This window comes from Megalops cyprinoides, chromosome 16 (genome assembly GCF_013368585.1).
Source record: "Megalops cyprinoides isolate fMegCyp1 chromosome 16, fMegCyp1.pri, whole genome shotgun sequence".
Classification (NCBI taxonomy): Eukaryota; Metazoa; Chordata; class Actinopteri; order Elopiformes; family Megalopidae; genus Megalops; species Megalops cyprinoides.
In genome coordinates, this window is record NC_050598.1 from 22,765,212 (window position 1) to 22,788,019 (window position 22,808).

The 22,808-nt window shown below is 41.4% G+C and overlaps 2 protein-coding genes across 2 annotated transcripts; both read left to right on the forward strand.

Annotated features, from left to right (window-relative positions):
* The first annotated feature begins 6,383 nt into the window (after positions 1–6,383).
* Positions 6,384–16,771, forward strand: si:ch211-159i8.4 (matrix-remodeling-associated protein 5). Its single transcript, XM_036548558.1, has 7 exons — positions 6,384–6,541; positions 6,851–6,980; positions 7,458–7,848; positions 8,200–9,794; positions 11,286–12,024; positions 12,588–13,491; positions 14,837–16,771. The coding sequence occupies exons 1-7, from the start codon at positions 6,384–6,386 to the stop codon at positions 16,740–16,742; spliced, it is 5,823 nt and encodes a 1,940-aa protein (XP_036404451.1). The 3' UTR covers positions 16,743–16,771.
* Positions 16,772–17,519: 748 nt separating this feature from the next.
* Positions 17,520–20,956, forward strand: rab33a (RAB33A, member RAS oncogene family). The gene is made up of 2 exons (XM_036548070.1): positions 17,520–18,467; positions 19,523–20,956. Exons 1-2 carry the CDS (start codon positions 18,204–18,206, stop codon positions 19,967–19,969), a joined length of 711 nt encoding a protein of 236 aa, XP_036403963.1. The 5' UTR covers positions 17,520–18,203; the 3' UTR covers positions 19,970–20,956.
* Positions 20,957–22,808: the final 1,852 nt, after the last annotated feature.

A 22,808-nucleotide genomic window follows, 5' to 3' on the forward strand; every position in this document is an offset into this window, starting at 1 on the left:
CCTTTTCACAAAGAGAAGGATAGAATTAAACAGGAATCTCCCTATAATGTTATTCCCCTGACAGGGCTTATGAATGGAACAAGTTTATGGATCATTGCCACTAACTGTGGTTAAATATAAAGTAAAAGTATCTAGATTTACTAGATTTATTTGTTCCCCGAATGGACACTAGAATACTGATGTCATGTGGTGTAGATCATATAATGGTGGGAACTAAAAAAGATCTCTCATTCCTCGCCCACATCCAGAATGCTCCGAGTTGGATTTCTTTCACTGAATTCCTAATGTGTTCTGCAAAGGCTGCAGTACAATTAGACACTGTTTTATGTATTCGCTGTTCAAGGTTTCTCAAGCTTTCTTAGGTTCTGCCCTGATGGTGATTACTTTGGCCAGAGGCTTGAGAATTTACTGACTTCCTTACAATGCTAAGAAAAACCAAAACAACCCTGAATTAATTTGCCAGCTGTGACCAGGACGAAAGGTTACAATGGTGAAAAGCAGCTGAGTTTCAAGATAAAATTACACTACATCCCTGGGTTCAGTCAAGCAGTTACACATACATTAAATGGAATCTGTCATTTTGAATATTGTATTTCAGGTATCATGCTGTAGGTGAGGGGATGCGGAGAGTGAGGTCAGATGGCTGCAGAAAAGGGCATAGAGAGTTACCAGAGGGCAGTCCCCCCTTATCTAAGTGGGAGAAACACAGAACAAACCAAAGGCTCCTGTCTTTGTAGACTGGAGGCTGGCACCGGACCACAAAAGCAAATCACCAAAATGAAAGACAGTACCAGTGATGAAAGGAGTAAGGGCCTGGGAGAGTTCCAGGATTTTGGATATAAGAATGAAGTGGAATTCAGTACTGGTATCTGGGTATAAGGCAGGGGGGAGGCAGGGGGTTGGGATGGTCTGTACTGTACAATGTTGAAAAGGGGACTATAACAGTTAAGGTGATAATGTAATTTTACAGGTATATTCCCATAAATTCCAACTCGCCACTTCACTCAAAGTTGATTTATTGTATAAAGCTTGTCATCAATCACTTCTGTGCGCCTTTAAAACATTACCGCCAGTAGATGAAAATTGCCAAAATTAGATTCAGGATGAGCGGAAAGCAGAGATGAAATAGCCCACTCAGGGTTTACAGTACATCTTCCTTTACATTGGGCTGCCACACTGCAGGTGAAGCGGGAATGTCACTTCAGGTAAAAAGATGTACTGAGCTGTAACAATTGGACTTTGTATACTAGATGTTTTCCAAAAAAAAAAAAATCAAAATGATACTTAATAGTCTGCATGCTAGTATGAGAAAAGCATTAACACTACATTAACACATTTTGGTGTTGTATTTTCATGCAGGGCGAGGAACTGTCCAGTTTTGGTGAACCAGACTGCACTCCGTAGATGTTGGTTGAGTCATCCTACAAAACACTGTCTAAAAGCTAACAAATAATTCATTTGATTCAAATGATCAACTCGTTATGAACTCCTGAAGCTGACTAATAACAAACTGATCATTTGAATCAGCTGTGTTGGAGCAGGGAGAGATCTAAAACATGCAGAACAAGTGGTACTTCAGGAGAGGTTTGAGAAACGCTGGTTTAATGGATAGATGCATCTCATTTCAATTCAGTGGACTATATACGCAAATATTACGATGCAATAGTGCATTTTTGAACTGTAAAGCATATCTAGTCACCCAAAGCTTTGCATGTCAGGTATTCATAGCTCACATTTGACTGAGTGTTGCAATATTGCTTAGTTGCAAAAAATGCCATTTCATACATTTTCCAGAAAAATTTGGGATAGCATAAATGCTTGCTTGTTAATTGTAATATTCTTTGGAGCTGGATGAAAATGCTGGATCATGTGATAATTTCTTTTCACTTCCAAAAATACTGTCATAAACCAGTATTCTAAAACTCATTCGACGTCAGAGCCAATAGGAATCTTCAGCATAGAATATCTGCTGCCAGTGCCAATGATATCAGCATTGTGGCGATAAAGACAAAAACAAATCATTAGCCATTGTTTTTAATGCAATCTGCATACCAACACAAAGTGGCGTTGTACTAAGGAAGATGTGAAGTTTGACATTGTTAATTGCAATTAACTTTGTTAATTTTTTTTCTTTCAAAAAGTAATCTAGTATGTACAGTACAGCATACTTGTAATTAGATCAAAGATAATTCAGCCCAGGCAGACAGGGACTCTGCATATTATGGATCAAGTCAATGTTGAGTATGTCAGAATATGCAACTGAAACATTGCACAAAAAATTATTTTGTCTTGAATTAAGAGGCTACATGGGCCATACACATCTATCCTTTAGGTAGTACAAACATTTTGCATTGGCAGACTGGATGACAGCATGTTCAGGATCTCAAAAAGCCTCATCCCCTTTGAGTCTGACATGCAGACTGTTAAATTTCATGACTCTCAATGAATAGTTGCATTATTTAAATTACACTATTTGAATGGATGTTGTGATTGGCAGCAGGCTAATGTGCTTTTGGCAGTAAACTGTGTTCAAGCTGCAGCATGATGGGGAGGCAGGTGAGTCCTGTTTGCTGGATATACCCCATATACCTAATCAGGCGCCTTCCTGGACTGTAAAACACAGATGCTGAAATGGATCTATTATCATAGTATGGTGATTAGTCTGATCATGATCAAAATACATAATGAACTGGCTGGTCACAAAAATGGTTTAATAACAATAGGTGTACAGTATAAAATTTGTAATAAAGTATAAAACTGTAATAAAGTTCTTGGCTGCATTTGTGGACTCAATGTTTATATGAGTTGCATGTGTCATGAATGATGTCCAGATAACAATGTCCTGATGGCAAAAACACACAGTGATACGCATTACTTCAGAGACATACATGCTGTCTCTTTCTGTCTCCTAGTAAGCCTCAGTGATATTCCTGTAACATAGGTGCCAAATCATGGGCCATCTGACTATTCGGCTTGCTGAATACCCAATCACTTGTATCCGAACAGTTCTTATACACAGAAAATTTCTGAAAACAGTTCCATTTCTACATGATATCATGATACCTTTTCTTGAACTCAACTGTGAACTTACCAAAAAAGATGGCATTTTGTTTTCTAGTTTTGAAAGAATACACATCAGTGTTATGTAGCACATTAGTTTGCAATTTTTCCTGTGGAATTTCAGATACTTTTCTGAAGGCTGTGTATTCATTGTAATGGCACAGTAATAAGTCTGTTGAAAACAGAGGTGCAGAATGAGCCAGAGTTACATAGCTGTTGATAATCCATGTCATCATGTTCAGGGCAAAGAGTCAAAGAAGTATGTGTGTGTGTGTGTGTGTGTGTGTGTGTGTGTGTGTGTGGGTCAGCATGTGATGAGAGAAAAAAGAGATATGAAACAGAGAGAGGCAAAAGGAGTGGGGGCTGGATTAAAAGAGAGGGAGAAAGAGTCAGAGAGAGTTCTTGGATGAGCTAGAGTGTGAAAGAGCGTGTATTAGCATGAGAGAACAAGAGAGACAGAGAGAGAGAGAGAGAGAGAGGCTTGTCTAAAACAGCAGAGTTGCAGGTAGGAAAGGAGGAGAGAGTGAGAGAGGAGGAGAGAAGGGGTGGAGGAGAGCCAGCCAGCAGCATTCTTGCACTGTTCAGCCCTGCACTCAGGAAGACAGGGGAAAACTTAAGCACTAATCCAGATGTGGATGAGTGGAACTCCTGGACGCCCGCTTGGACTTCACAAAACTCAACTCTATTCTTTCAGTCTACTCAGAGATCCGTCAACTTGGTTATTTTGGTATAGGACAAAACAAAAAGTACGCCACAGCTCTGAGGGTTCCTGTTCTTTTCCTCCTGAGTTTTAACAACCCTGTCTGGTGCCACTGCTGCCACTGTTCTATCAATTTTGCAGGAATTTCCAGGTAAGACATAACTTTATGGTAAATTGATGAAATTTTCCAGGGACATTTTTCCTTGAGCTGAGTAGAAACTTCTGATGGCAAAATCAGAGGTTGAGACTTAAATTTGATTTATTGCTTGCATTAAATTGCTATTCAAGAACTACTGGCACTAAACCCCTAAATCCTAAAAGTACTGCATGACTGTAGAATATCTTATGCGCAGAAAGACTATGGCATGTTTGATCAGCATATGTAAACTAGTTCAAGTATCAGAAGTAATTAGGAATTAGCAATAATATCATATTACTTTGTGATAAATGTGGTTCATGTAATATACAAACAATTTATGGGAATAAAACAGAAATATGCTTCAGTCCAATCAGACAGTTCTGTAATATGCTCTGTACATATTATGGGGAGATATCTCTAATCTATAAGGTCCTCATCACAAAATGAACAGATAAAAATTTGCTTAACATGTCAACATAAGAGAAAAAGACAATCTTAGCCATATGTGAGAAACATACGGGTACCTTATAGTGCATGTGTTTTCTTGAGATACAAAGCTATGACTTGAGCCGAGAGGTCCACGTCTGATTCTGATATGAATTATATGTGGGTCATGTGAAGATTCCTGCAGCTCCTATCCAGCCAGCTGGTGGCAATTTTTGACTGCAGCGATGCCCCTTGCTCCGAAATCTGTCCAAAACCCATCAATCTTAAGTTTAACTGGCACCTTGCAGTAACCTGGTCTGAACTTCCACTGCACCCCAAGCAAGTTCAACTATGAAAGGTCCTCAAGAAGACGGCAGGGTCAGAAAGTGTGGAGTAGGTATCAAGCGTACTAAGGCCAAGTCAGTGTACTACAAACACCCTCAACTCTCAGCTGGCCTAAATTAATCATAAAGCAGTAAGAAAAGCAAGTTGAATACCTGTCAGATTTTAGCAAAGCCTACTTAGATGAAATGTTGATCCTCGCAGTTCTACTCTCAAGTTACTCAGACCCAAAGAGAAATTGTCAACCGAAAGCTGAACTGGATCTCTGCCAAAAACTCATCTACAACACAGTGATGACTAGCGATGATATAGCCCAGGCAGATGGGGCCCCAGAACTGGAATAATGTATAAATGTGCAATGAGGTCACTCCTCATTTTAAAAGGAGCACTACTGTCAATATTTATGTCATGCAGACATTCTTAGCTAAATTATGAAGGTCCTGGCAACGGATCATATGCGGACCCCCTTGTAAAATGGACAACGTCACATGAGGCTGCTGACTGATCAGAATCACATGGAATAGCTGGCAAGTGCATTTTCCCATTTAATATTCCCTTACAAATTTCACAATAGTTTATTTATTTATTTAATATACACAGACACACAAGTGCTGAATAGCATTTTATCAGAGCAAATCATGTGAATATAATTTTAATGCTGGGAACAATAAAGCAACCCAACAGTTTAATAACCCCGACTGACATGTGTCTGTTGTTGAAATTGCTGTTCATAGACCCTGCAGACACTCATTTCTTCTGTTGCTTTAATAACGCAATGTCTATTTAACCTTGACACTGCTGACATTTTGCTTGATCCCCACAAAGGATCAGTAATTTGACGAGCAGCTGGACACAGCAGGGTGCTTAACTCTTCCCAAAATCGCCCCGGCTAATCATGGGTCATTATGATGGCAATGACAGCTCAGTGAATCATGCTATCCTTCACAGCCCTTCTGTAGAACAAGCAAACAAGAAATTTTAGGCTCCTCTCAGGTATGGTTCTGTCAATCCAAATGTTTTTTCAGTCGATATAAAATAACGCGGAGAAATAATCCCAGGAATAAATCAGGACCATTAATTATACCATTTGACTTCTGGGCAAATATTTTGGCATTTAGGAAGTGCCATACATATCATCAACCAATTTTTTTTCTTAATTTGTGCAATCGAAAATTACTTGCTCAGGCTCGCCATACCGATGGCAATGCTATTTATTTCTTGGGGTAAATATTTTACTAATTATTTGTTTTTCATGCATGCAGCAGTTTTGCAGGTTTGGCAGCAGTTACTGCTTAAAACAACAATTCCCTTTGGAAAGGTAGAGAAAGCAGGTGTGATAAGTTGGAGTCCTGTGGCAATAGACCAAGATTGACAGTACATTGAAAAGAAACATGTATGCTACAGTCATACAGAAAAATATACGAGGGGTGATGTTGGCAGGACAACTCATTTCAACAATCCGCATTAATAGCTGCTAAAATATGTTGATCACTCTTCCCCTCCATCTTCTCTACTCTTCCTTATCTTTGCTAGGTAAAACAAAATAAGCCAAAAATATGTATAGCTGTCCAAATGCATAGCGTTAATAATTCAGTGGATTCCATTAAACACAGAAGACAGCTTGAATAGGTCAAATTCGCATATGAACTGTGTCTTTTCAGGTCATATGATGTCTTGAGAGAGATGGCTACTCTAAGTGTCCCTCCTCCATGGACGATGGCTGTTCTGGTGCTGTTGCTGGTCTTGCCCCTCGCCCTGCATGCCTGCCCCAGATTGTGTAGCTGCCCTGGCTCACGGGAGGTTCACTGCACCTTCCGACACCTTGCATCGCCTCCTCGAAACCTCCCAAAGGACACTGAAAGAATTAACTTGGGGTAGACTTCTGACTCTTTTTCTTCACAATTGTACAGTTTGGTATAAAGGCCTGCATTTCACTGTTTGTTTCTCTTTGTTATAAAATAAGAAACAAGAGTTTAGAGCTTTTTACTGAAATGTGAGGTTTTCCGTTTCACTGCAATGGGCTCTATTTTTACTCTTGGCAAACAAATATATAATATATACTCTGTCGTGTTAGAACATTAAACATGCTACATATCCCACAAGCCTAGTAAAACTGGCTCTTGTTTTGATATTTATATTTTGTGCTGGTTTAGCAGAAGCCTCCTTGTTTTCTCCCTCTCCAGCTATAACAGCATCCAGGCAGTGGGCGTCTCGGAATTTGCAGACCTCCAACGTCTGGAAATGCTTATGCTACATGGGAACAACATAGCGTCAGTGTCCGCCGGAGCCTTTTATCACCTGCGCTCTCTGCAGGTACGCCCCCAGTACCCCCGTGCCAAAGAGGCTTCTTGTCTTTACCGGAAATATGCTCAACTCATTTTATGCATGACAAGAAGGTTGAATCGGGTTCCAAAAAAAACAAACAAAAAAAAAACAGTCAAAACAAGTACTTGTGCATTTAGACGTTTTTGTTTGCAGTTTAGTCTGATCCACCTGGATAACTAATACTAAGATTAAGTGCTACAGGGAGGAAATAGATGTATAGTTAATATGTCCTAAAAACTGACACTGGCATAGAATAACTGACACTGGGAATTCATCGACAAGTTCTATGTGATGCAAGAGTTTTCCTTTTCTCATTTCTTAATCCCTACCTCAGACAGACATCTGATATTAAGAGGATAAGCACATTTAGCAGCTGCTTTGAATCAATTCCAGCAGATGCCATTTAACAGATTACAGGTCTACCCAAGCAGTGCACACAAAGGAACTTTCTGGTTTCCTTCGCAGATTCTGAAGCTAAGCTACAACAAGCTGAGGACCATCTATCCCAGTATGTTTGAGGGGTTGTCAGGCCTGGTGCGCCTTCATCTTGACCACAACATCATAGACTTCATTGAACCTCTTTCTTTTGATGGGCTGACATCCCTAAAACTGCTTCAGCTGGAGGGCAATCATCTGAGGGACATTCACCCCCATGCCTTTGTTACCCTGTCCTTCCTGGGGAACTTCTGGAGTTCCACCCTGCGCCACCTCCACCTGGCAGACAACCAGCTGGAATACCTGCAGCCAGGAACCTTTCAATACGTGGATAAACTGGAAGTCCTCTCCATACATGGCAATCCTTGGTCATGTGACTGCCAGCTCCATTGGCTTTTAGAGTGGAACAGGAAAAGAGAAGGTGGGATGTTTCTTTCTTCTGTTTGTGTAGTACATTATGTAGTCTAACAGTATATTTTTCATAGCCCTGAGATGATTAGACAAGTAAAGTAAGCATCCTCAATCTGTATTTATTGTTTATAAAGTCAAAAATTAATTCTTGACATGCAGTTCATTTTACAAAATATAAGTATCATCAGATATTAAAACAAAACAAAAATCACCATTCTCATCCCTTCATTTCAGCTGCATGAAAGTGTTGATTCCTTTCAATATGCATACTGTAGCCTCTGTGAAGTTTAATTAATCTTAATTCATTTTCAACTTAGCATATCTCACTTCCACCTGTTACTCTTTCTCTCTCCCTTTCTAGGAGTGATTAAGTGCAAAAAGGAACGAGATTCTGGTGTGATTGAGAACTGTGCCACCTGTTCCTCACCCCAGAAGCTCAACGGCAGCCAGATCTTCCAGCTGTCCCCTGAACAGCTCTCCTGTGAGAAACCTACTCTCCAGTCTCCACTGAAGCAGCGGGAGAGCACCAGCTGGGAGGACACTGAGCCTGACCTTCCGTACAGCAAAGACCTGGAACGCCCACTAGGTCATCTCACCTTTGTGCTGTCTGACAGCCATGGGAATAGAGCTCATGTGATCTGCATCGTCACACGCCCAGGTGAGGGCACCTCCATGCTCTGGAAGACCTTGAAGGTGCCGGGGCAGTTGTCAGTGAACGTCACTCTGATGAGCTCACTGGAGTGTGAGATTGACCGCGAGGAGCTGCAGAAGCTCTGGAGATTGATTGCCTATTACTACGAGAGTCCAGCCATATTGGAGAGGGGTGTGCGGCAAGACTACAATGATTCCAGGGCGACTTTTCAGTACTCCCAGGCAGCGAGTGAGGACTCACCGTACTTTACTGATCTAAAGGGACATTTAACAGCTGAACCAGGGTGGCTGCTGCAGCCAAAAGTTACGATTCAACTTAACAGACGCAAGACCACAACTAAAAAACTTGTCCTGGATTTTACTACTCATATCTCAGAGCACATCAGTGGCTGGGGAGAGCAAGGTACTGCCACATTCACCTGGGCAATGATAAAAAGAGGTGATCCGGGGAGAATACAGTCAGTTTTGGAAGGATCTGAAGTCAGTCTGCAGTGTAAATTGAGGAGCTCAGGAAAACAGACTGTGGAATGGATGCTGCCAGATTTATCTATTCTGAGTGAGTCCCATTCACGACTGAAGGTCTCTCAAGATGGGATACTGGTCATAGACAAAGCAAGTCTGTCTGACTCTGGGCTGTATCACTGCCTTGTACGGACCAAGACTGACATAGACATTGTTTCATTCAGGCTGACCGTGAGGGAACTCCTGCTAAGTCCCAATGCTATAAATGGCAAGCAGATGTCTGTGAACAGTGGAGAATCCCTCTCTCTCCCTTGTTCTGTGTCGTCAGTTAACCCCAGTATGACGGTTTGGTATCTACCCTCAAATGAAATCCTGAAGCCGTCGCCTCCGAAAGGGAGAGTCTATGTGTCGCTGAACGGTACTCTGACCATCAAAAAAGCAACCCATGAGGATGCAGGGGAGTATAGCTGTCTGGCAGCTAACCTGTATGGTGCAGACATGCTGTCTCATCTTGTTGAAATCAAAGGTAAAAGAGACTCTGAATCACCAAGTGTTAGTGAAGCTAGAGAAGAATTAACAAGTGGAGATATTCTCAAAAGCAGCAAATCATCTGAGGATGGTGAAGGTGAAGGGTCAGGATATCAAGAAATAAAATGGCCCAACCCAGTGCAGACACCACATAGGACTGGTGGACGACATAATAGCTCTCGGGGGCAGTTTAGCTACGGCAATAAAGGAAGGAGGGTCAAGGAGGGCAAAAGGAAACCTAACAAGTCTGTTAAAGAGCTTGACCCTAACCGCTGGGCTCAGATCCTGGCAAAAGCCCATGCTAAGACTCCAACTGCACCCCCATCAAGAACCATGACAACAATGATGACAATAAAAACTACATTTACAACTCCCACTCCCACTACAACCACTACCACTACTACTGTTCCTCCCCCTCCTCCTCCTCCACCTCTTCCTGCTACTACCATTACTACCACTACTACAAGTACTACTACTACCACAACTACTACTACTTTAACTACCAGCATTTTGAGCATTGGTTCTTCAAAAGATGACTATAGTGGACAAACTGTAGACAAATCTACAGAGAAACACACTAAATTGGAGTTTTCCAAAGATAAATCTGACTCCTTGCAACTACTTCCAACACTGCATGTGACACAAGCTGCAAAACAGAAAGTAATACCAGCAACACCTGATCACCATGGCAAAGGTATGCTGAACGTTCCCTTAACAGATTTGTTAAATCCCAATCCTGTAACAACTGCATATAATAATAGTCTTCATGTAACCCTCCTGAGCCCACAACCGGTGGTACAGCCTGAACAACAAGTGGATAGGCGTATTGTGCAGGACAGAACCAAACCTACCTCTAATTCAATTGGGACACATAGGCGGAGGCCCCCATACAGACGCAGGAGACCCCCTCAGCGAAGGATCTGGCCAATCAATTCCTCCCAAAATCCTTCTCTTCCTTCCCCTGACAAAATACAGGTCACAATCAGTCAGGTTTCAACAGACACAAAAGGACACGAATCTACAACATCAAAGAACACTGACAGTCCTCAAATCTTGGATAACAATGAAAAAAAATCCACTAATCCTGAACTGTCAAGTGGATCAACAAGTATTAATAGTTCAGGTAAAGAAGAAAAAGTGAATCAAGGGACCCACATGAGTTCTGTTACAGAAGAACGTGCTCCTTCCTATAACACAGTCATATTGCCTTCAACAGAGAAATTTCACAAGAAACATCAGTTGTTTAATACACAGTCACGATTACATCATGGTACAATTTTGCATTCCACAGAACAACCTACACCAAAACAAAAGGTAACAACTGTGCAACAACAGTATCTTTCAAACAACAGGCTGAAAACCACCAAAGCACCCAGTCAAGAGGAGAAGCAATGGAATAGAAACAGGGAGGATCCTATGTGGTCATTTGACAAGGATGAACAAAAGTTATCATGGATGCCAACTACAAAACACACTCCCCACTTTCAAGATGGCACAAACATTAAACCTCCCATAACCACTATATCAACACCACTGCTGACCCTTTCAGAGGGGCCAGCAGCCCAGCCCGTGACCCTATCTCCAGTTGTTCCATTTAAAAACCCAGCACATAAGTATTTACCAAACATCGAAAAAGGGACAAAGTTGAGAACATCTGGTTCAAACCCAAAGAATCCATCTGAGGCAGACAGGGTAAAAGACTCATTAGCAAAGACATTAGGTAGACAGAAGGAGGATGCTTCAAAAATTAGATCTGAGAGTTATAATCTGCCAAGCGTTCCCGCACACCATCCTTGGGTCATACAGCATACCCTGAGGAAGCTGAACATCTCAAACACACAGCCACCCTCCACTTCCACATTTCCTTGGTCTTATCTTAATCGGTTCCCTGTTTGGCCCTCAGTTCAAGGTTCTAGGCAGCATCCTTCCACTCCTGGCAGAGCCTGGAGTTACCTCCACCCCAGGGGCAGAGATGCTGGGGTCACTAACCGACCAGAAATCACTGCACTGACTGCGAAACCAACCACTTTCATCCCTGCATCAGTATCTCCTGCACAAGGCACCACCATTACGCTAACCTTGAAACCACCCCATATCAGCTCAGCCAGCAGGGACTTTTTATTGCTCTCCAGGCTCAGAAACCGATATAGACAATCTCAACTGGACGCGTACCGTCTTTCACAATTAGGAAAGATTATTACACCAAAGCCAAGGATTAATTCCCCTAATCCAAAACCCCATCAGGCTCCCTTCTCTCCAAAAACCCACAGTCCTGTAACTCCAACCTCCCTTCCATTGGCTACCAGCAGGCCTCACTCCACGCCCAGCATTCTGTACGGTAGCCGATGGCACTACAGTCACTGGGGACCAAAGAAACTCAGCACTGCTCTGCCTTTCCCAAACCTAATGGGTAATGGAGTGAAGCCAAGGATTACTTCTGTTAATGTTGTCAGTGTGTCTGCCTTGGCAGAGACAGATGTGTTCCTCCCTTGTGAATCATCAGGTGAACCCAAGCCTGCACTCTCTTGGACCAAAGTCTCAACAGGTAGGCTTACTTTGAGGGGATTACATTAATGTTCAGATTGAATGAATGCAAATATAAAATAAAACTAAGTTCATCCATAGACAAGAAGATGAAATTCAGTTACACCAACATAATACATATAATTTATGAAACACCATATCATATAATAAATAATATTAATGAATAACTGTTAAAACCCACAGTTAAATTCAAGTTTAAAGTGAAGGTTTTTGGTTGTAAGATAAATACTCTAGTGTTACCCATTTTGTGATTTACAAAGAAAGCCCGAATAACCAGTCATTTCATGTTAACCTCTTAGGTCAGGATTGGATTAACAAAACAGCTGTCTGTGTCTTCCTATCTCTTTCAATCAGCTCTGTGGCTAATGCTTCCTGCTGTGCTGTTCAAAAGGGAAATCCAAGACGAGATCCCTTAGAGAGGGATTCTCTGTTTTCCCTTTGTGTAACCCATTAATCTTTATTCTTCTAATCTTGCTGATTTGAGACAGAGTAATTTGACACTAATTAACTATCCCACAGCTAAACTGCTAATTCAAACTTTTTTTCTTTTATCGTCCTGAACAGGTGCTACTATTCAAGCAAGCACAAAACATGGACAAAGATTTGAAGTGCTGGAAAATGGAACATTTGTGATCAAAAATGTTCAGTTGCAGGACAGAGGCCAGTACCTGTGTACAGCACAGAATAAATTTGGGTCAGATCGTATGGTAATTACCCTTGCTGTGCTGACTCAACCTCCCAAGATTGTTCCTCCAAGCTCTAAGGACATCTCTCTGTATTTGGGAAAGTCTGTCAACCTGGACTGTTTGGCAGAGGGTAAGCCCCAAGCACAAATTTCCTGGATCCTTCCAGACAGAACATTTGTGCGGGAGGTGGGGCTTCTCAACACCGCTGCCTCACTAATGCCCAATGGCACGCTAAGGATTCACGCAGCTAATTTTTCCAGCAAAGGGGACTACAAGTGCATCGCAAGCAATGCGGCCGGTGCCGACACAGTGACATACCGTCTCCACGTCGCAGCTTTACCACCCTCGATCAATGAGGAGGCTTCAGAAAGAATTGTCATACAGCCAGGCAGAAGTGTTTATGTACACTGTAACTCAAAAGGAGAACCTATGCCTGTACTAAAGTGGAGCCTTCCCGGTGGGGTTCAGATTAAGCCTTCCCAATTCCTTGGGGCGAGGTTCTTTGTCTTTCCCAATGGAACGTTGTACATAAAAAGTGTCTCATCTACTGATTCTGGAAAGTATGAGTGTTCCGCCACCAATGCTGTGGGCTCTGCCAGGAGAGAGGTGCAGCTGGACATTAAGCAAGAGCCCTCAAGTCCCCAAAGGGGTCTGTCCCAGCAGCACAGAGTCACAGCCATATATGGCTCCACTGTGTACTTGCACTGCCCTGAGTCCACAAACACACAGCGTGGCGCCCTCTGGAGGCTACCCTCCAAAACACTGCTGGATTATCGTTACAGGTACAGTAGCAGAGTTTAAAATGAAAGACATTTTCTAATTTGTTTTCTAAAAACCTGAAGTGTCATTTGTGTGTGCACATGCATACACACACACACACGTGACTGTAGCTTTATATCTCCCTCACTCTCTTTTTCTTTCTGTACTGACATGCACAGATGTAATGTCTCAAAAAGATAATTAACAAGCAATCAAAGCATGATTATGGGAACATGTATGCACATCTGACAGTACACACACATTATAGGAAAAAATGAATATAAATATATATTCTATAATCTCTCTTTTGCCAAAGTCTAATTAACTTGTCAGCTTCGGAGAGGCAAAGTTAAAAGCAGTTAGTGTAATTAATGATAGAAGTACATGACAGAGCTTGACTAAGATTGAAGCAGGCTTAGGGTTTGATTAATTATATAGGAAATGAGTGAAAACTGTCTTGCTATTAAGAAACTAGGCTACCATTAGTCACCATTAGTAAGCAGCTTCATAAAAGAAAGGGAACACCTTCTTTTGACAGCAAAATGTTTGGGATGGTTTTTGTATCTCACAAAAGAGAACATTATAAGTGTATATATCTTCAACACCTGTTATTTCCAACAATATAGACACATATTGAAATATCATGAAGTGGCTAACTGGCACCAGAATCTACAGACTAGTGGTCAGGAAATCCATCCATATGAGATCTGATGCAAACCAGGGTATGGTATATCATTCAGCAGGGCTCTCTGATTTGCTTGGTGTGACCCAAAAATACATAATAGCATAACATCTCAATTGGATCTGATGCACTTTTACTGTCATGAACGTGCACATGTCTAAGTATAGATCACAAAGTTAAGCCAGCTTCTGACTTGTTTTTACAGGATTTTGTTTTGTTTTGTGTGTACTTCATGTTCGCTTATATAAATAATTTTATACATGTTGGTACACTAAAAATGTAGAAATATATTATAGGTGAAAGTAAATGACTTATGTTGTGTAAGCTGAAAGATCAGGATGTCAAAGGTTTGCATTCTGATCTCTGTTCCTCCTCTGTTATTCTCAGTTCATCATGGCAAAGCTTGTTTGCATACTGTACATGCACCCTGGGCAGGGTGCAAACCACAGAGGGAGTGTGGGGAAAGCTAGCCTGTTGAGTCTGCTTTCTGGCACTTGACACATGACTATTGCTTACAAAACACTGTGGCAAAGCTAAGTTGAATTTTTAATGAAAGCATGAGACCTTTACAAATGGAGGGGACATTCAGTATTCTCCTACTAGTTTTAGTAGTAAAAAATGCCACATATAGGTTATTAACAACAAAAAACAATTGTCATGTCTCTTCTGTGTCCGTGTCTTTTCAGCCCTGAACGGTCTATTACTGCATTCCCGAATGGAACTCTCCGGATTCTGCAACTCACAGAGAAGGATGGAGGGAGCTACGCCTGCATGTTCCAGAGGCCGAACGGTGAGGACATGGAGCTGTTCCAGGTGGAGGTCCTCATGAAGCCGCCGAAAATAGAACACTTGGGCACGGCTCAGACGAGAGTGACGTACGGGGAGAACTTCCAAGTGGACTGCGTAGCCTCAGGTCTTCCTGATCCAGAGGTGTCCTGGAGCCTGCCAGACGGAACCATGATCAATAACGCCCTCCAATCGGATGACAGCGGGGCTCGCTCCCGCCGCTACGTCATGTTTGGGAATGGTACACTCCTGCTGCAGCAGATGGGCAAAAAGGATGAGGGTGACTACACGTGCTACGCCAAGAACAAACTTGGAGAGGATGAAATGAAGGTTAGCATCAGAGTGGTTGTGGACTCTCCCAGGATCCTGTCCAAAGATCAGGCATCTCTCTGGGGTCGCCTTGACGAGCCTGTGCATATGAAGTGTGAAGCTAGAGGAGATCCTCCACCTACAATAATATGGCTCTCCCCAAGCAATGAAATAATTTCCTCCTCTTCTAAGTACCAAATCTTGGGAGATGGTACTCTGGTAATCAGGAAAGTGAGTGTTGCTGACCGGGGGAAGTATGCTTGTGTAGCCAGGAACTCGGCGGGAGATGACATAAAAAATGTGAAACTGGAAGTGGAGGCCAGAGAGCCTCAGATAAATGGACAAAGGGGAAGTACCACTGTAAAGGGTCTGGTGGTTTCTTATCAGACAATGCTGCTGGACTGCATAGCGGAAGGCATGCCAGAGCCACGCATCACCTGGACCACTCCCTATGGCATGTCACTGCCCACACCGTACCTGGGCGGCAGGTTCCAAGTCCACAGAAATGGGACTTTGGAGTTGCGTGGCTTGAGGAAGACTGACGAGGGTAAGTTTGTCTGCCTTGCAAAAAACAACCTAGGGGAAGCAAGCCTCGAGATTGACCTTGAAGTGGCCCCTCTAGCAGAAAAGCCAAGCTTTCTGGTACCAAACATTGAAGTTTTGCCCCTCAAGTTAGACAGCAGCGAAGTCACTCTCGAATGTCATGCCCGAGGCAAGCCAATGCCGGAGTTTGTGTGGGTGCTGCCAAATAGCACCGTACTGACCCCCGGCACAAAACTTCAGCGTTTCCTTCACTATCCAGTCAATGGGACATTGCGCATATTCCAACCGGTAACTAGTGACAAGGGTGTTTATCGTTGCTTAGCTAAAAATGTGGCTGGACAAGCTGAGAAACGCTACGCTCTCGAACCAGGGAGAAAGCCCCAGATCCGTGGAACATCAGGACCCATGAAGATTTCATTCGGACAGAGTCTAAACCTACCCTGCTCTGTCGATGGCTGGCCACAGGCTACCATCTCCTGGACTCTCCCCAGTGGTCTGATCCTGGACAAGCCTCAAGTCGTTGGAAGAGTAACATATTTAGCAAATGGCACACTTCAGCTCAGAGAGACGGCCACATTTGACAGAGGAACCTACATTTGCAAGGCCACCAATACGTTTGGGTCGTCAACGCTGTCCTACCCAGTTACGGTAATGGTGTACCCTCCACGTATCACCAATGCACCACCATCCATAACAAAGGTGAACAGAGGATCACCAGTAAAGCTCAGCTGTGTTGCTGCAGGCATTCCCAAACCTGACATTTCATGGACTCTTCCTGGACGCACCACGCTTGTTCCCAGCAACCGTTTTGCGGCACAGGGGGGTGTTCACATGACGGTGGAAGGCAGCCTAGTCATACAAAACCCAGTGCTCATGAACTCAGGGATTTATAAATGCAATGCAAAAAATGCTCTCGGAACGGACTTCAAAGCAACATACCTTCAAGTGATATGAGTAACCCAGCTTTTAAACATAAAAAAACAGAGAATGCCAAATTAACCTTGCAGTAACAATGTATACCTAAAATTAATCCACTGGAATACAAACCATTCATCATATGTACAGTGCATCAAGTATTTGACCACATGTCCTTCATGTGCGTATAAGCAGAAGTGAGATGCATGATGAAGGCTACAAAAGAAGAGACTGCAAAATCACTTAAAGTCAATTTGTTGATTTGTGCTAATAATTTAGGGAAAACAGTATACATGTCAATCCAAGCACAATGTCAAAATGGACAAATCAACATCCAAAATGTTTAAAGCGAGGACCGACCATAAACTTTTGATTTTTTTCTATTTATAAATACTGGTTTGTACATATTTATATATGCCATTTACTGTTTGACTAAATATTGTTGGTTTTATGTATTGCAAACTTTTTTTTTTTTTTTGCAAAAATGTACTGTAAAATATCATTCCTCTGTTGTTTCTGTATGCCTACACCATCACACAAAATTTCACTGAGATAAAGCAAGCTTTCAGATTATATGCACAGCCAATCTCAATCTGAGGCATGATTTCAGATTTAATGCATTGAAATGCATTTAAAACAAACCAACTGTTCATGGTGGAAATCAAAAGGGGCTTTGTATTGGCCAAATAAGTTAGAATTGTTCCAGAGAGCCTATCAAAACAGAGACATCCTCATTCTATGCAGCTCCTCGGGCGATCTTCGGCGACTGCTGGGTGAGTGAAATGATTTTACTCAACACTGTTCACACTACTGGATATACCATTAAATGTACCCTTAAAGTTGCCATTAAAGCTATCACAATTTATTAAAATCCCACAAACTAGTGCAAACAATTCTGCTTAAAAAAGAAAGAAAAAATATTTCAATCTGTAAAATCTTTGGTCCGTTTTACGCATTTTACTTTAAGAATTAGCGGCAGCAAGTGCAATATTTCCAATCTTGCTGAGTAGCCGTATCTGCGCCATTTTGATTTAACACAGCCAATCAGATTTACGGAAGAGATCAGAGAATGAATTGTATAGCCTACCCTTGCTCAATTTGGATTAAGATGCTGATCATACGGAAAGCAATGTTGCGCTTCGCTTGACGTGCATCCCATTATTCAGTTAGCTGGCAGTTTGACATTTTGTCAGCGGGAGAGGAAATTCTAGGTATTGTATTCGAGCAATTGCGTTATCTTTTACCCCTTTGAGCTACAAAGCCTTGTAGACCGTAAATGATCTTTCGATTTATTTTTGTCAACTGGATTTCTCGTAGTAAGCCACCTTAAAACAACTAATATTCGGCCGTGTTATTGTATACGTCCTCTCGGTCTTTTTGCATCTGTTTATGTGGATGCAGCTGTGAGGGGAGTGGATTTCTGTTGTTGCCCGATCTAATCCCCTTCCCCCAATCGCACAGAGCAGTAGTACACAGCTGTGTACATCCTTTTTTACCGTTATGGCAAATGAATCTCTTGCAAATGGGGGAGGAACAAGTCATTCCAAAAACACGAACCTTACCTCTTCGATGGAACTGAGTACATCCTTAGACCAAAGTGTTCAAACCCGAATATTCAAAATTATTGTGATCGGAGACTCTAATGTGGGGAAAACCTGCTTAACCTTCCGCTTCACCGGTGGGAGCTTTCCGGAGAAGACAGAGGCGACTATCGGTGTGGATTTCAGGGAGAAAGCTGTGGAGATCGAGGGCGAAAAAATCAAGGTAAGTGACGGAGGATACTGAGAAGCAGGGCCTTTCCTTTGTTTTTCTTATTGCTTTCATTATTTAGACTATACGGTCAATTGCGTTGTGGTCGATGTATGACTCTTTGGCCAAGTGAATAACAATGCATAGCTACATAACAAACTATATTTGTTAACCTTGATGCAATGACACTGTACACCCTTTCACTATTTGTAAAATTTAAGCTTTACATGAAAAACATCGCAAATGTTAAATATCCAATTGTTTATGAGCTGACTCGTGCTTATATGACAGGTGCTCTGAAGAACAGAGTGGCCCAGTTGCGAATACAATAGCCTAACATGAAATTAGGTTGTAAGCTATACCATGTAGGTGGTATCCTCAGTTCACCTGTGCACGTGCTATTGAGGATTAAATTCATACTGTATCTTGGACCTCCTCAGACCGTATGCCTACAGTAGAAATATTTTTTCCTGAGGTAGCTATATGAGAAAACGTGAAACTGTTCAAACGATACGAATGTCTGTCTTGGAATGAAAATTCACTGTACAAGTATTAGTTGTGACAACCAAGAAATATGAAAATTATTATTATTATTTTATTATTATTATTACATTGTTGTTCTGCTGTTTTTTTTTTGGAGAAGTAGCCAATAGAGAACTTGAAAAACAAAATAGGATGTCAGGAAAGCTTTGATGTTCTCTTGATGTAATCAGTATGAATGTGCACTTTCAAGCTCAATAAAGCAGCATGAAAACCGTTTTCCATTCACATTATAATTTTCCAAGTCCACATGATACAAGTGTTCTTCACCTTTCAACCAGGCTACTCATGATATACACATGTCCTTTTACTTACCCTCTCTACATTGTATTTAGCATGTATTTGCATTTTCAAAGAAAAGAAATGTAAAGAAGAAAAAGAAATGTATCACCTTTCAGCCATTGTGTGTGTTGCACATATCTTTCCTGCTTTCAGACAATTCTGTTATGTATGGTTTTTAATTTTAATGTACACTCACCCAAGAGGACCACTACTTTGTGTAACAATGGCCCTGGTTTCTCTGTACACAGGTTCAAGTGTGGGACACAGCTGGACAGGAGCGGTTCCGGAAAAGCATGGTAGAGCACTACTACCGCAACGTGCATGCTGTGGTCTTCGTCTATGATGTCACCAAGATGGCCTCCTTCCAGAATCTGAAAACCTGGATCCAGGAGTGCAACGGGCATCGCGTATCGCCTGCTGTGCCCCGGGTCTTGGTGGGCAATAAGTGTGACCTTGTCGACCAGATCCAGGTTCCCTCCAACATGGCGCTCAAGTTTGCTGACGCCCACAACATGCTGCTGTTTGAGACCTCAGCCAAGGACCCCAAGGAGAGCCAAAATGTTGACTCCATTTTTATGTGCCTGGCCTGTAGGCTGAAAGCCCAGAAGTCCTTGCTCTACAGGGATGTTGAGAGAGAGGATGGCAGAGTGAGGCTCTCCCAAGAGCCGAGTACCAAAAACACCTGCCCATGCTAAGGGCAATCCCATGATCCTCTTCTGTAACTCCCTGCCATTCTCTTCCCTTAGACTAGTGTCAAATTTCCACATAATACAGAAGAGGTAAAAGAAGATATCAGCATATCTGTCTGCTATGAACAAATGTGCCTGCAGTTATTTACGTTTTTCTTGGTGAAAATTCATAATCCTGCCCTTGCCTCTCTGCCTCTTTGTCTCTTTCTCTCTTTCCTCTTGAATTCTTTTTCTCTTGAATTACAATCTGAATCCTCTCCTTTTCCAAAGTAACAACTAACAAGATCATACTGCCTTTTATCTCGCTAATGGCCTTCAGACAAGAAGAGACACTGCCTGACTGCAACTTTTTTTTAAGGACTGAGACATTATTGGTTGGGCTACTTTATTGCGTTCAGTATTGCCAACTCTTGAGATTTTATTGCATGTCACAATTTTTAATTAACATCAAACTAGTTGTGATCTCATAATATAACTTTTAAAGATCAGTATTGTAAAATAAGTGGTTCAATGGTTCAGTGGTTTGAGAGTTGAGTAGTGCACCAGAGCAAGAGCCTTCACTTCAATGAGAATGTTCAATCATGAGTGTAAGACTAGATACATGGCACAGGTGATATATTCAGTGGTATATGGTCCTTGCACATATCAGCCTCTTGATACCCAAGGAAAGATAAAATGTTACATGTAGATTGGTTCACACTTTAGGTAGCCCTTATTAGGTAGCTCTCTGGATGAAATAATGCATACATGAGGGGTTTTTGGCAAGTATACATTAGCCTACAGGTCGCTATTTGAACAAAAAACAACTAGAACAAGCAAAACAACTGTATTTGTATTTAATTACAAATAATTGTGAAATAACAGCTATTTTATCACCTTACATCTGTGGAGCATCTATAAATGTTTGTGGTTAAAAACGTTTCCATTTAATTTGCCCCACTCCCATATATTCTTAGATTGTGGTCTTAATAAAATTCATCAGAACAGTTAGCACCTCGGGGCTCTAGATGTGAGCTGCATTATAAGCAAAATCAAGTAACAAAATAAGTTTAATGATGTGTTTTTTGGTCTATCTGTTTGGTCTATGCCTATTTGTGAAAAAATAATAAGCAAGCAGTGTTTTTTTTTTTTTTTTTACTTCTTACACAACATTTGAGTCACTGAAATTAACCAAAATGTTGTGTAAGAAAACAACCACATGCTTAAACTGGTTCCTTAAATCAAATGGCAAAGTGGATTGTGGTGACATTGAGAAGCGGCCTGTGTTTGGGAAAAAAGGGAAATACTTGATGTAGGTGGCAAATGTCCTGTTTTGTGGGGGTTTCAGTTTTGATTTTGGTTGGTGGCAATCCTGTGTTTCAGTGCCATAATTATTTTAAAATTCATGCTGCCCATCCAGAACCTGCTTGCAAGTAAAATTCATAAAGAGGGTGTTCCACTCATATATATTTTTTAACATTTATTTTCCATGTTTTGTTTTGGTACCTATTTTACTAAATTCATACTCCATATTGTATTGTGATATGTAGTACTAATAATAAGAATTTATCCTTAAGAAACATTGTTGCATGAGAAATATGTCTGCATATTACTGTAGTAATAATCACATAGCCCCTTAATTTCAATCAACCCTTACAGTATCATGAGCAATAAACATTGATGAAAGTGTTAAAGATGCAAGGTAGCCCAAAAGGAAGAGGACCAACTTAATGCAGTTCTTGTCCACTCTTGTGGTACTGTTGGTGCCTTAAACACATGGCTTTGGTGTCATGGTTTTAGTTCCTTCAGAGAGCTGAAAATGCTCCCAGCTTCACAGATATCGGGGCCCATGTGGAAAATGCCAGGCAATCAAATAATACCCATCTATTACCATAATAGAACAAAGTTTGCCAATAGAACTGGCTCACACATACACACACGCACACACACACACACTGTACTTCAGTTTGTTGTACGTCAACTTAAAATTGGACACACACATTTGCATCTGTATTGCAAGATCAGTGAATTTTTTTTTTTAAAGAAAACACTAATTGAGTCTGGCAGAGTACGTTGCTTTTGCTTTTTGTTTTTCCTTGTTTTTTTCCATTCAAATGACCTGAATGGAATCTTTCTATGCAGTCTGCATGTCATATTGCAGGTGTATACTTTTCAGCTGGTGAAGGAAAGCATCATGTGAAATGGAACTCACTCTAAAAATGTTGGCAGATCTGTTGGTAATTGGGTGGTCTGGGCTCTGGGGAATCCCAGAAAACTGTTTATTGGTTGACCCTGCCGCTAGGCTCTTTTGCTATTGCGACTGATATGCCTCAGTGTGGTCCCACTACATGCTTGTTGCTTTTTTTAAATAATGCTTGGAAAAAAATAATGATGTAGCTGCAAGTGAACTGTATGAATTGGAGAGCTGTATCCCATGATGCTCTACATTTTACTCCTATGTCCACCTATCATCACAGGTGTTTGACTTTAAGGCCAACGCTCCATGTCCAGGCCTTTTAGCCTGAAAAAAGTATGGAACAGCAAGTTTCAGAACAATGTGTTTGGCTTCAGTGATATTTAGCTGAGGATATGTTGCATATAGGTCCCCATTTCACAGCAGAGTTGACATGTGTTTTAACTTTCTCTTTTGTTATTGTGAAGGCCTGGTTTTTGAGGGAGAACACTTATTATTTAAATATTATATTGACATAGTTTGATATTAACACCATGTCTCTAAATAATTCAGATATTAAAAATAAAGGTATCAGTTAAACAGATGGTCCATAATATATATCTATGTTCTGCTCTTGTCCCTCTTTGAATTGCGCATTTCAGAAAATTGTCTTTTTAAAGAAAATACGTAAAT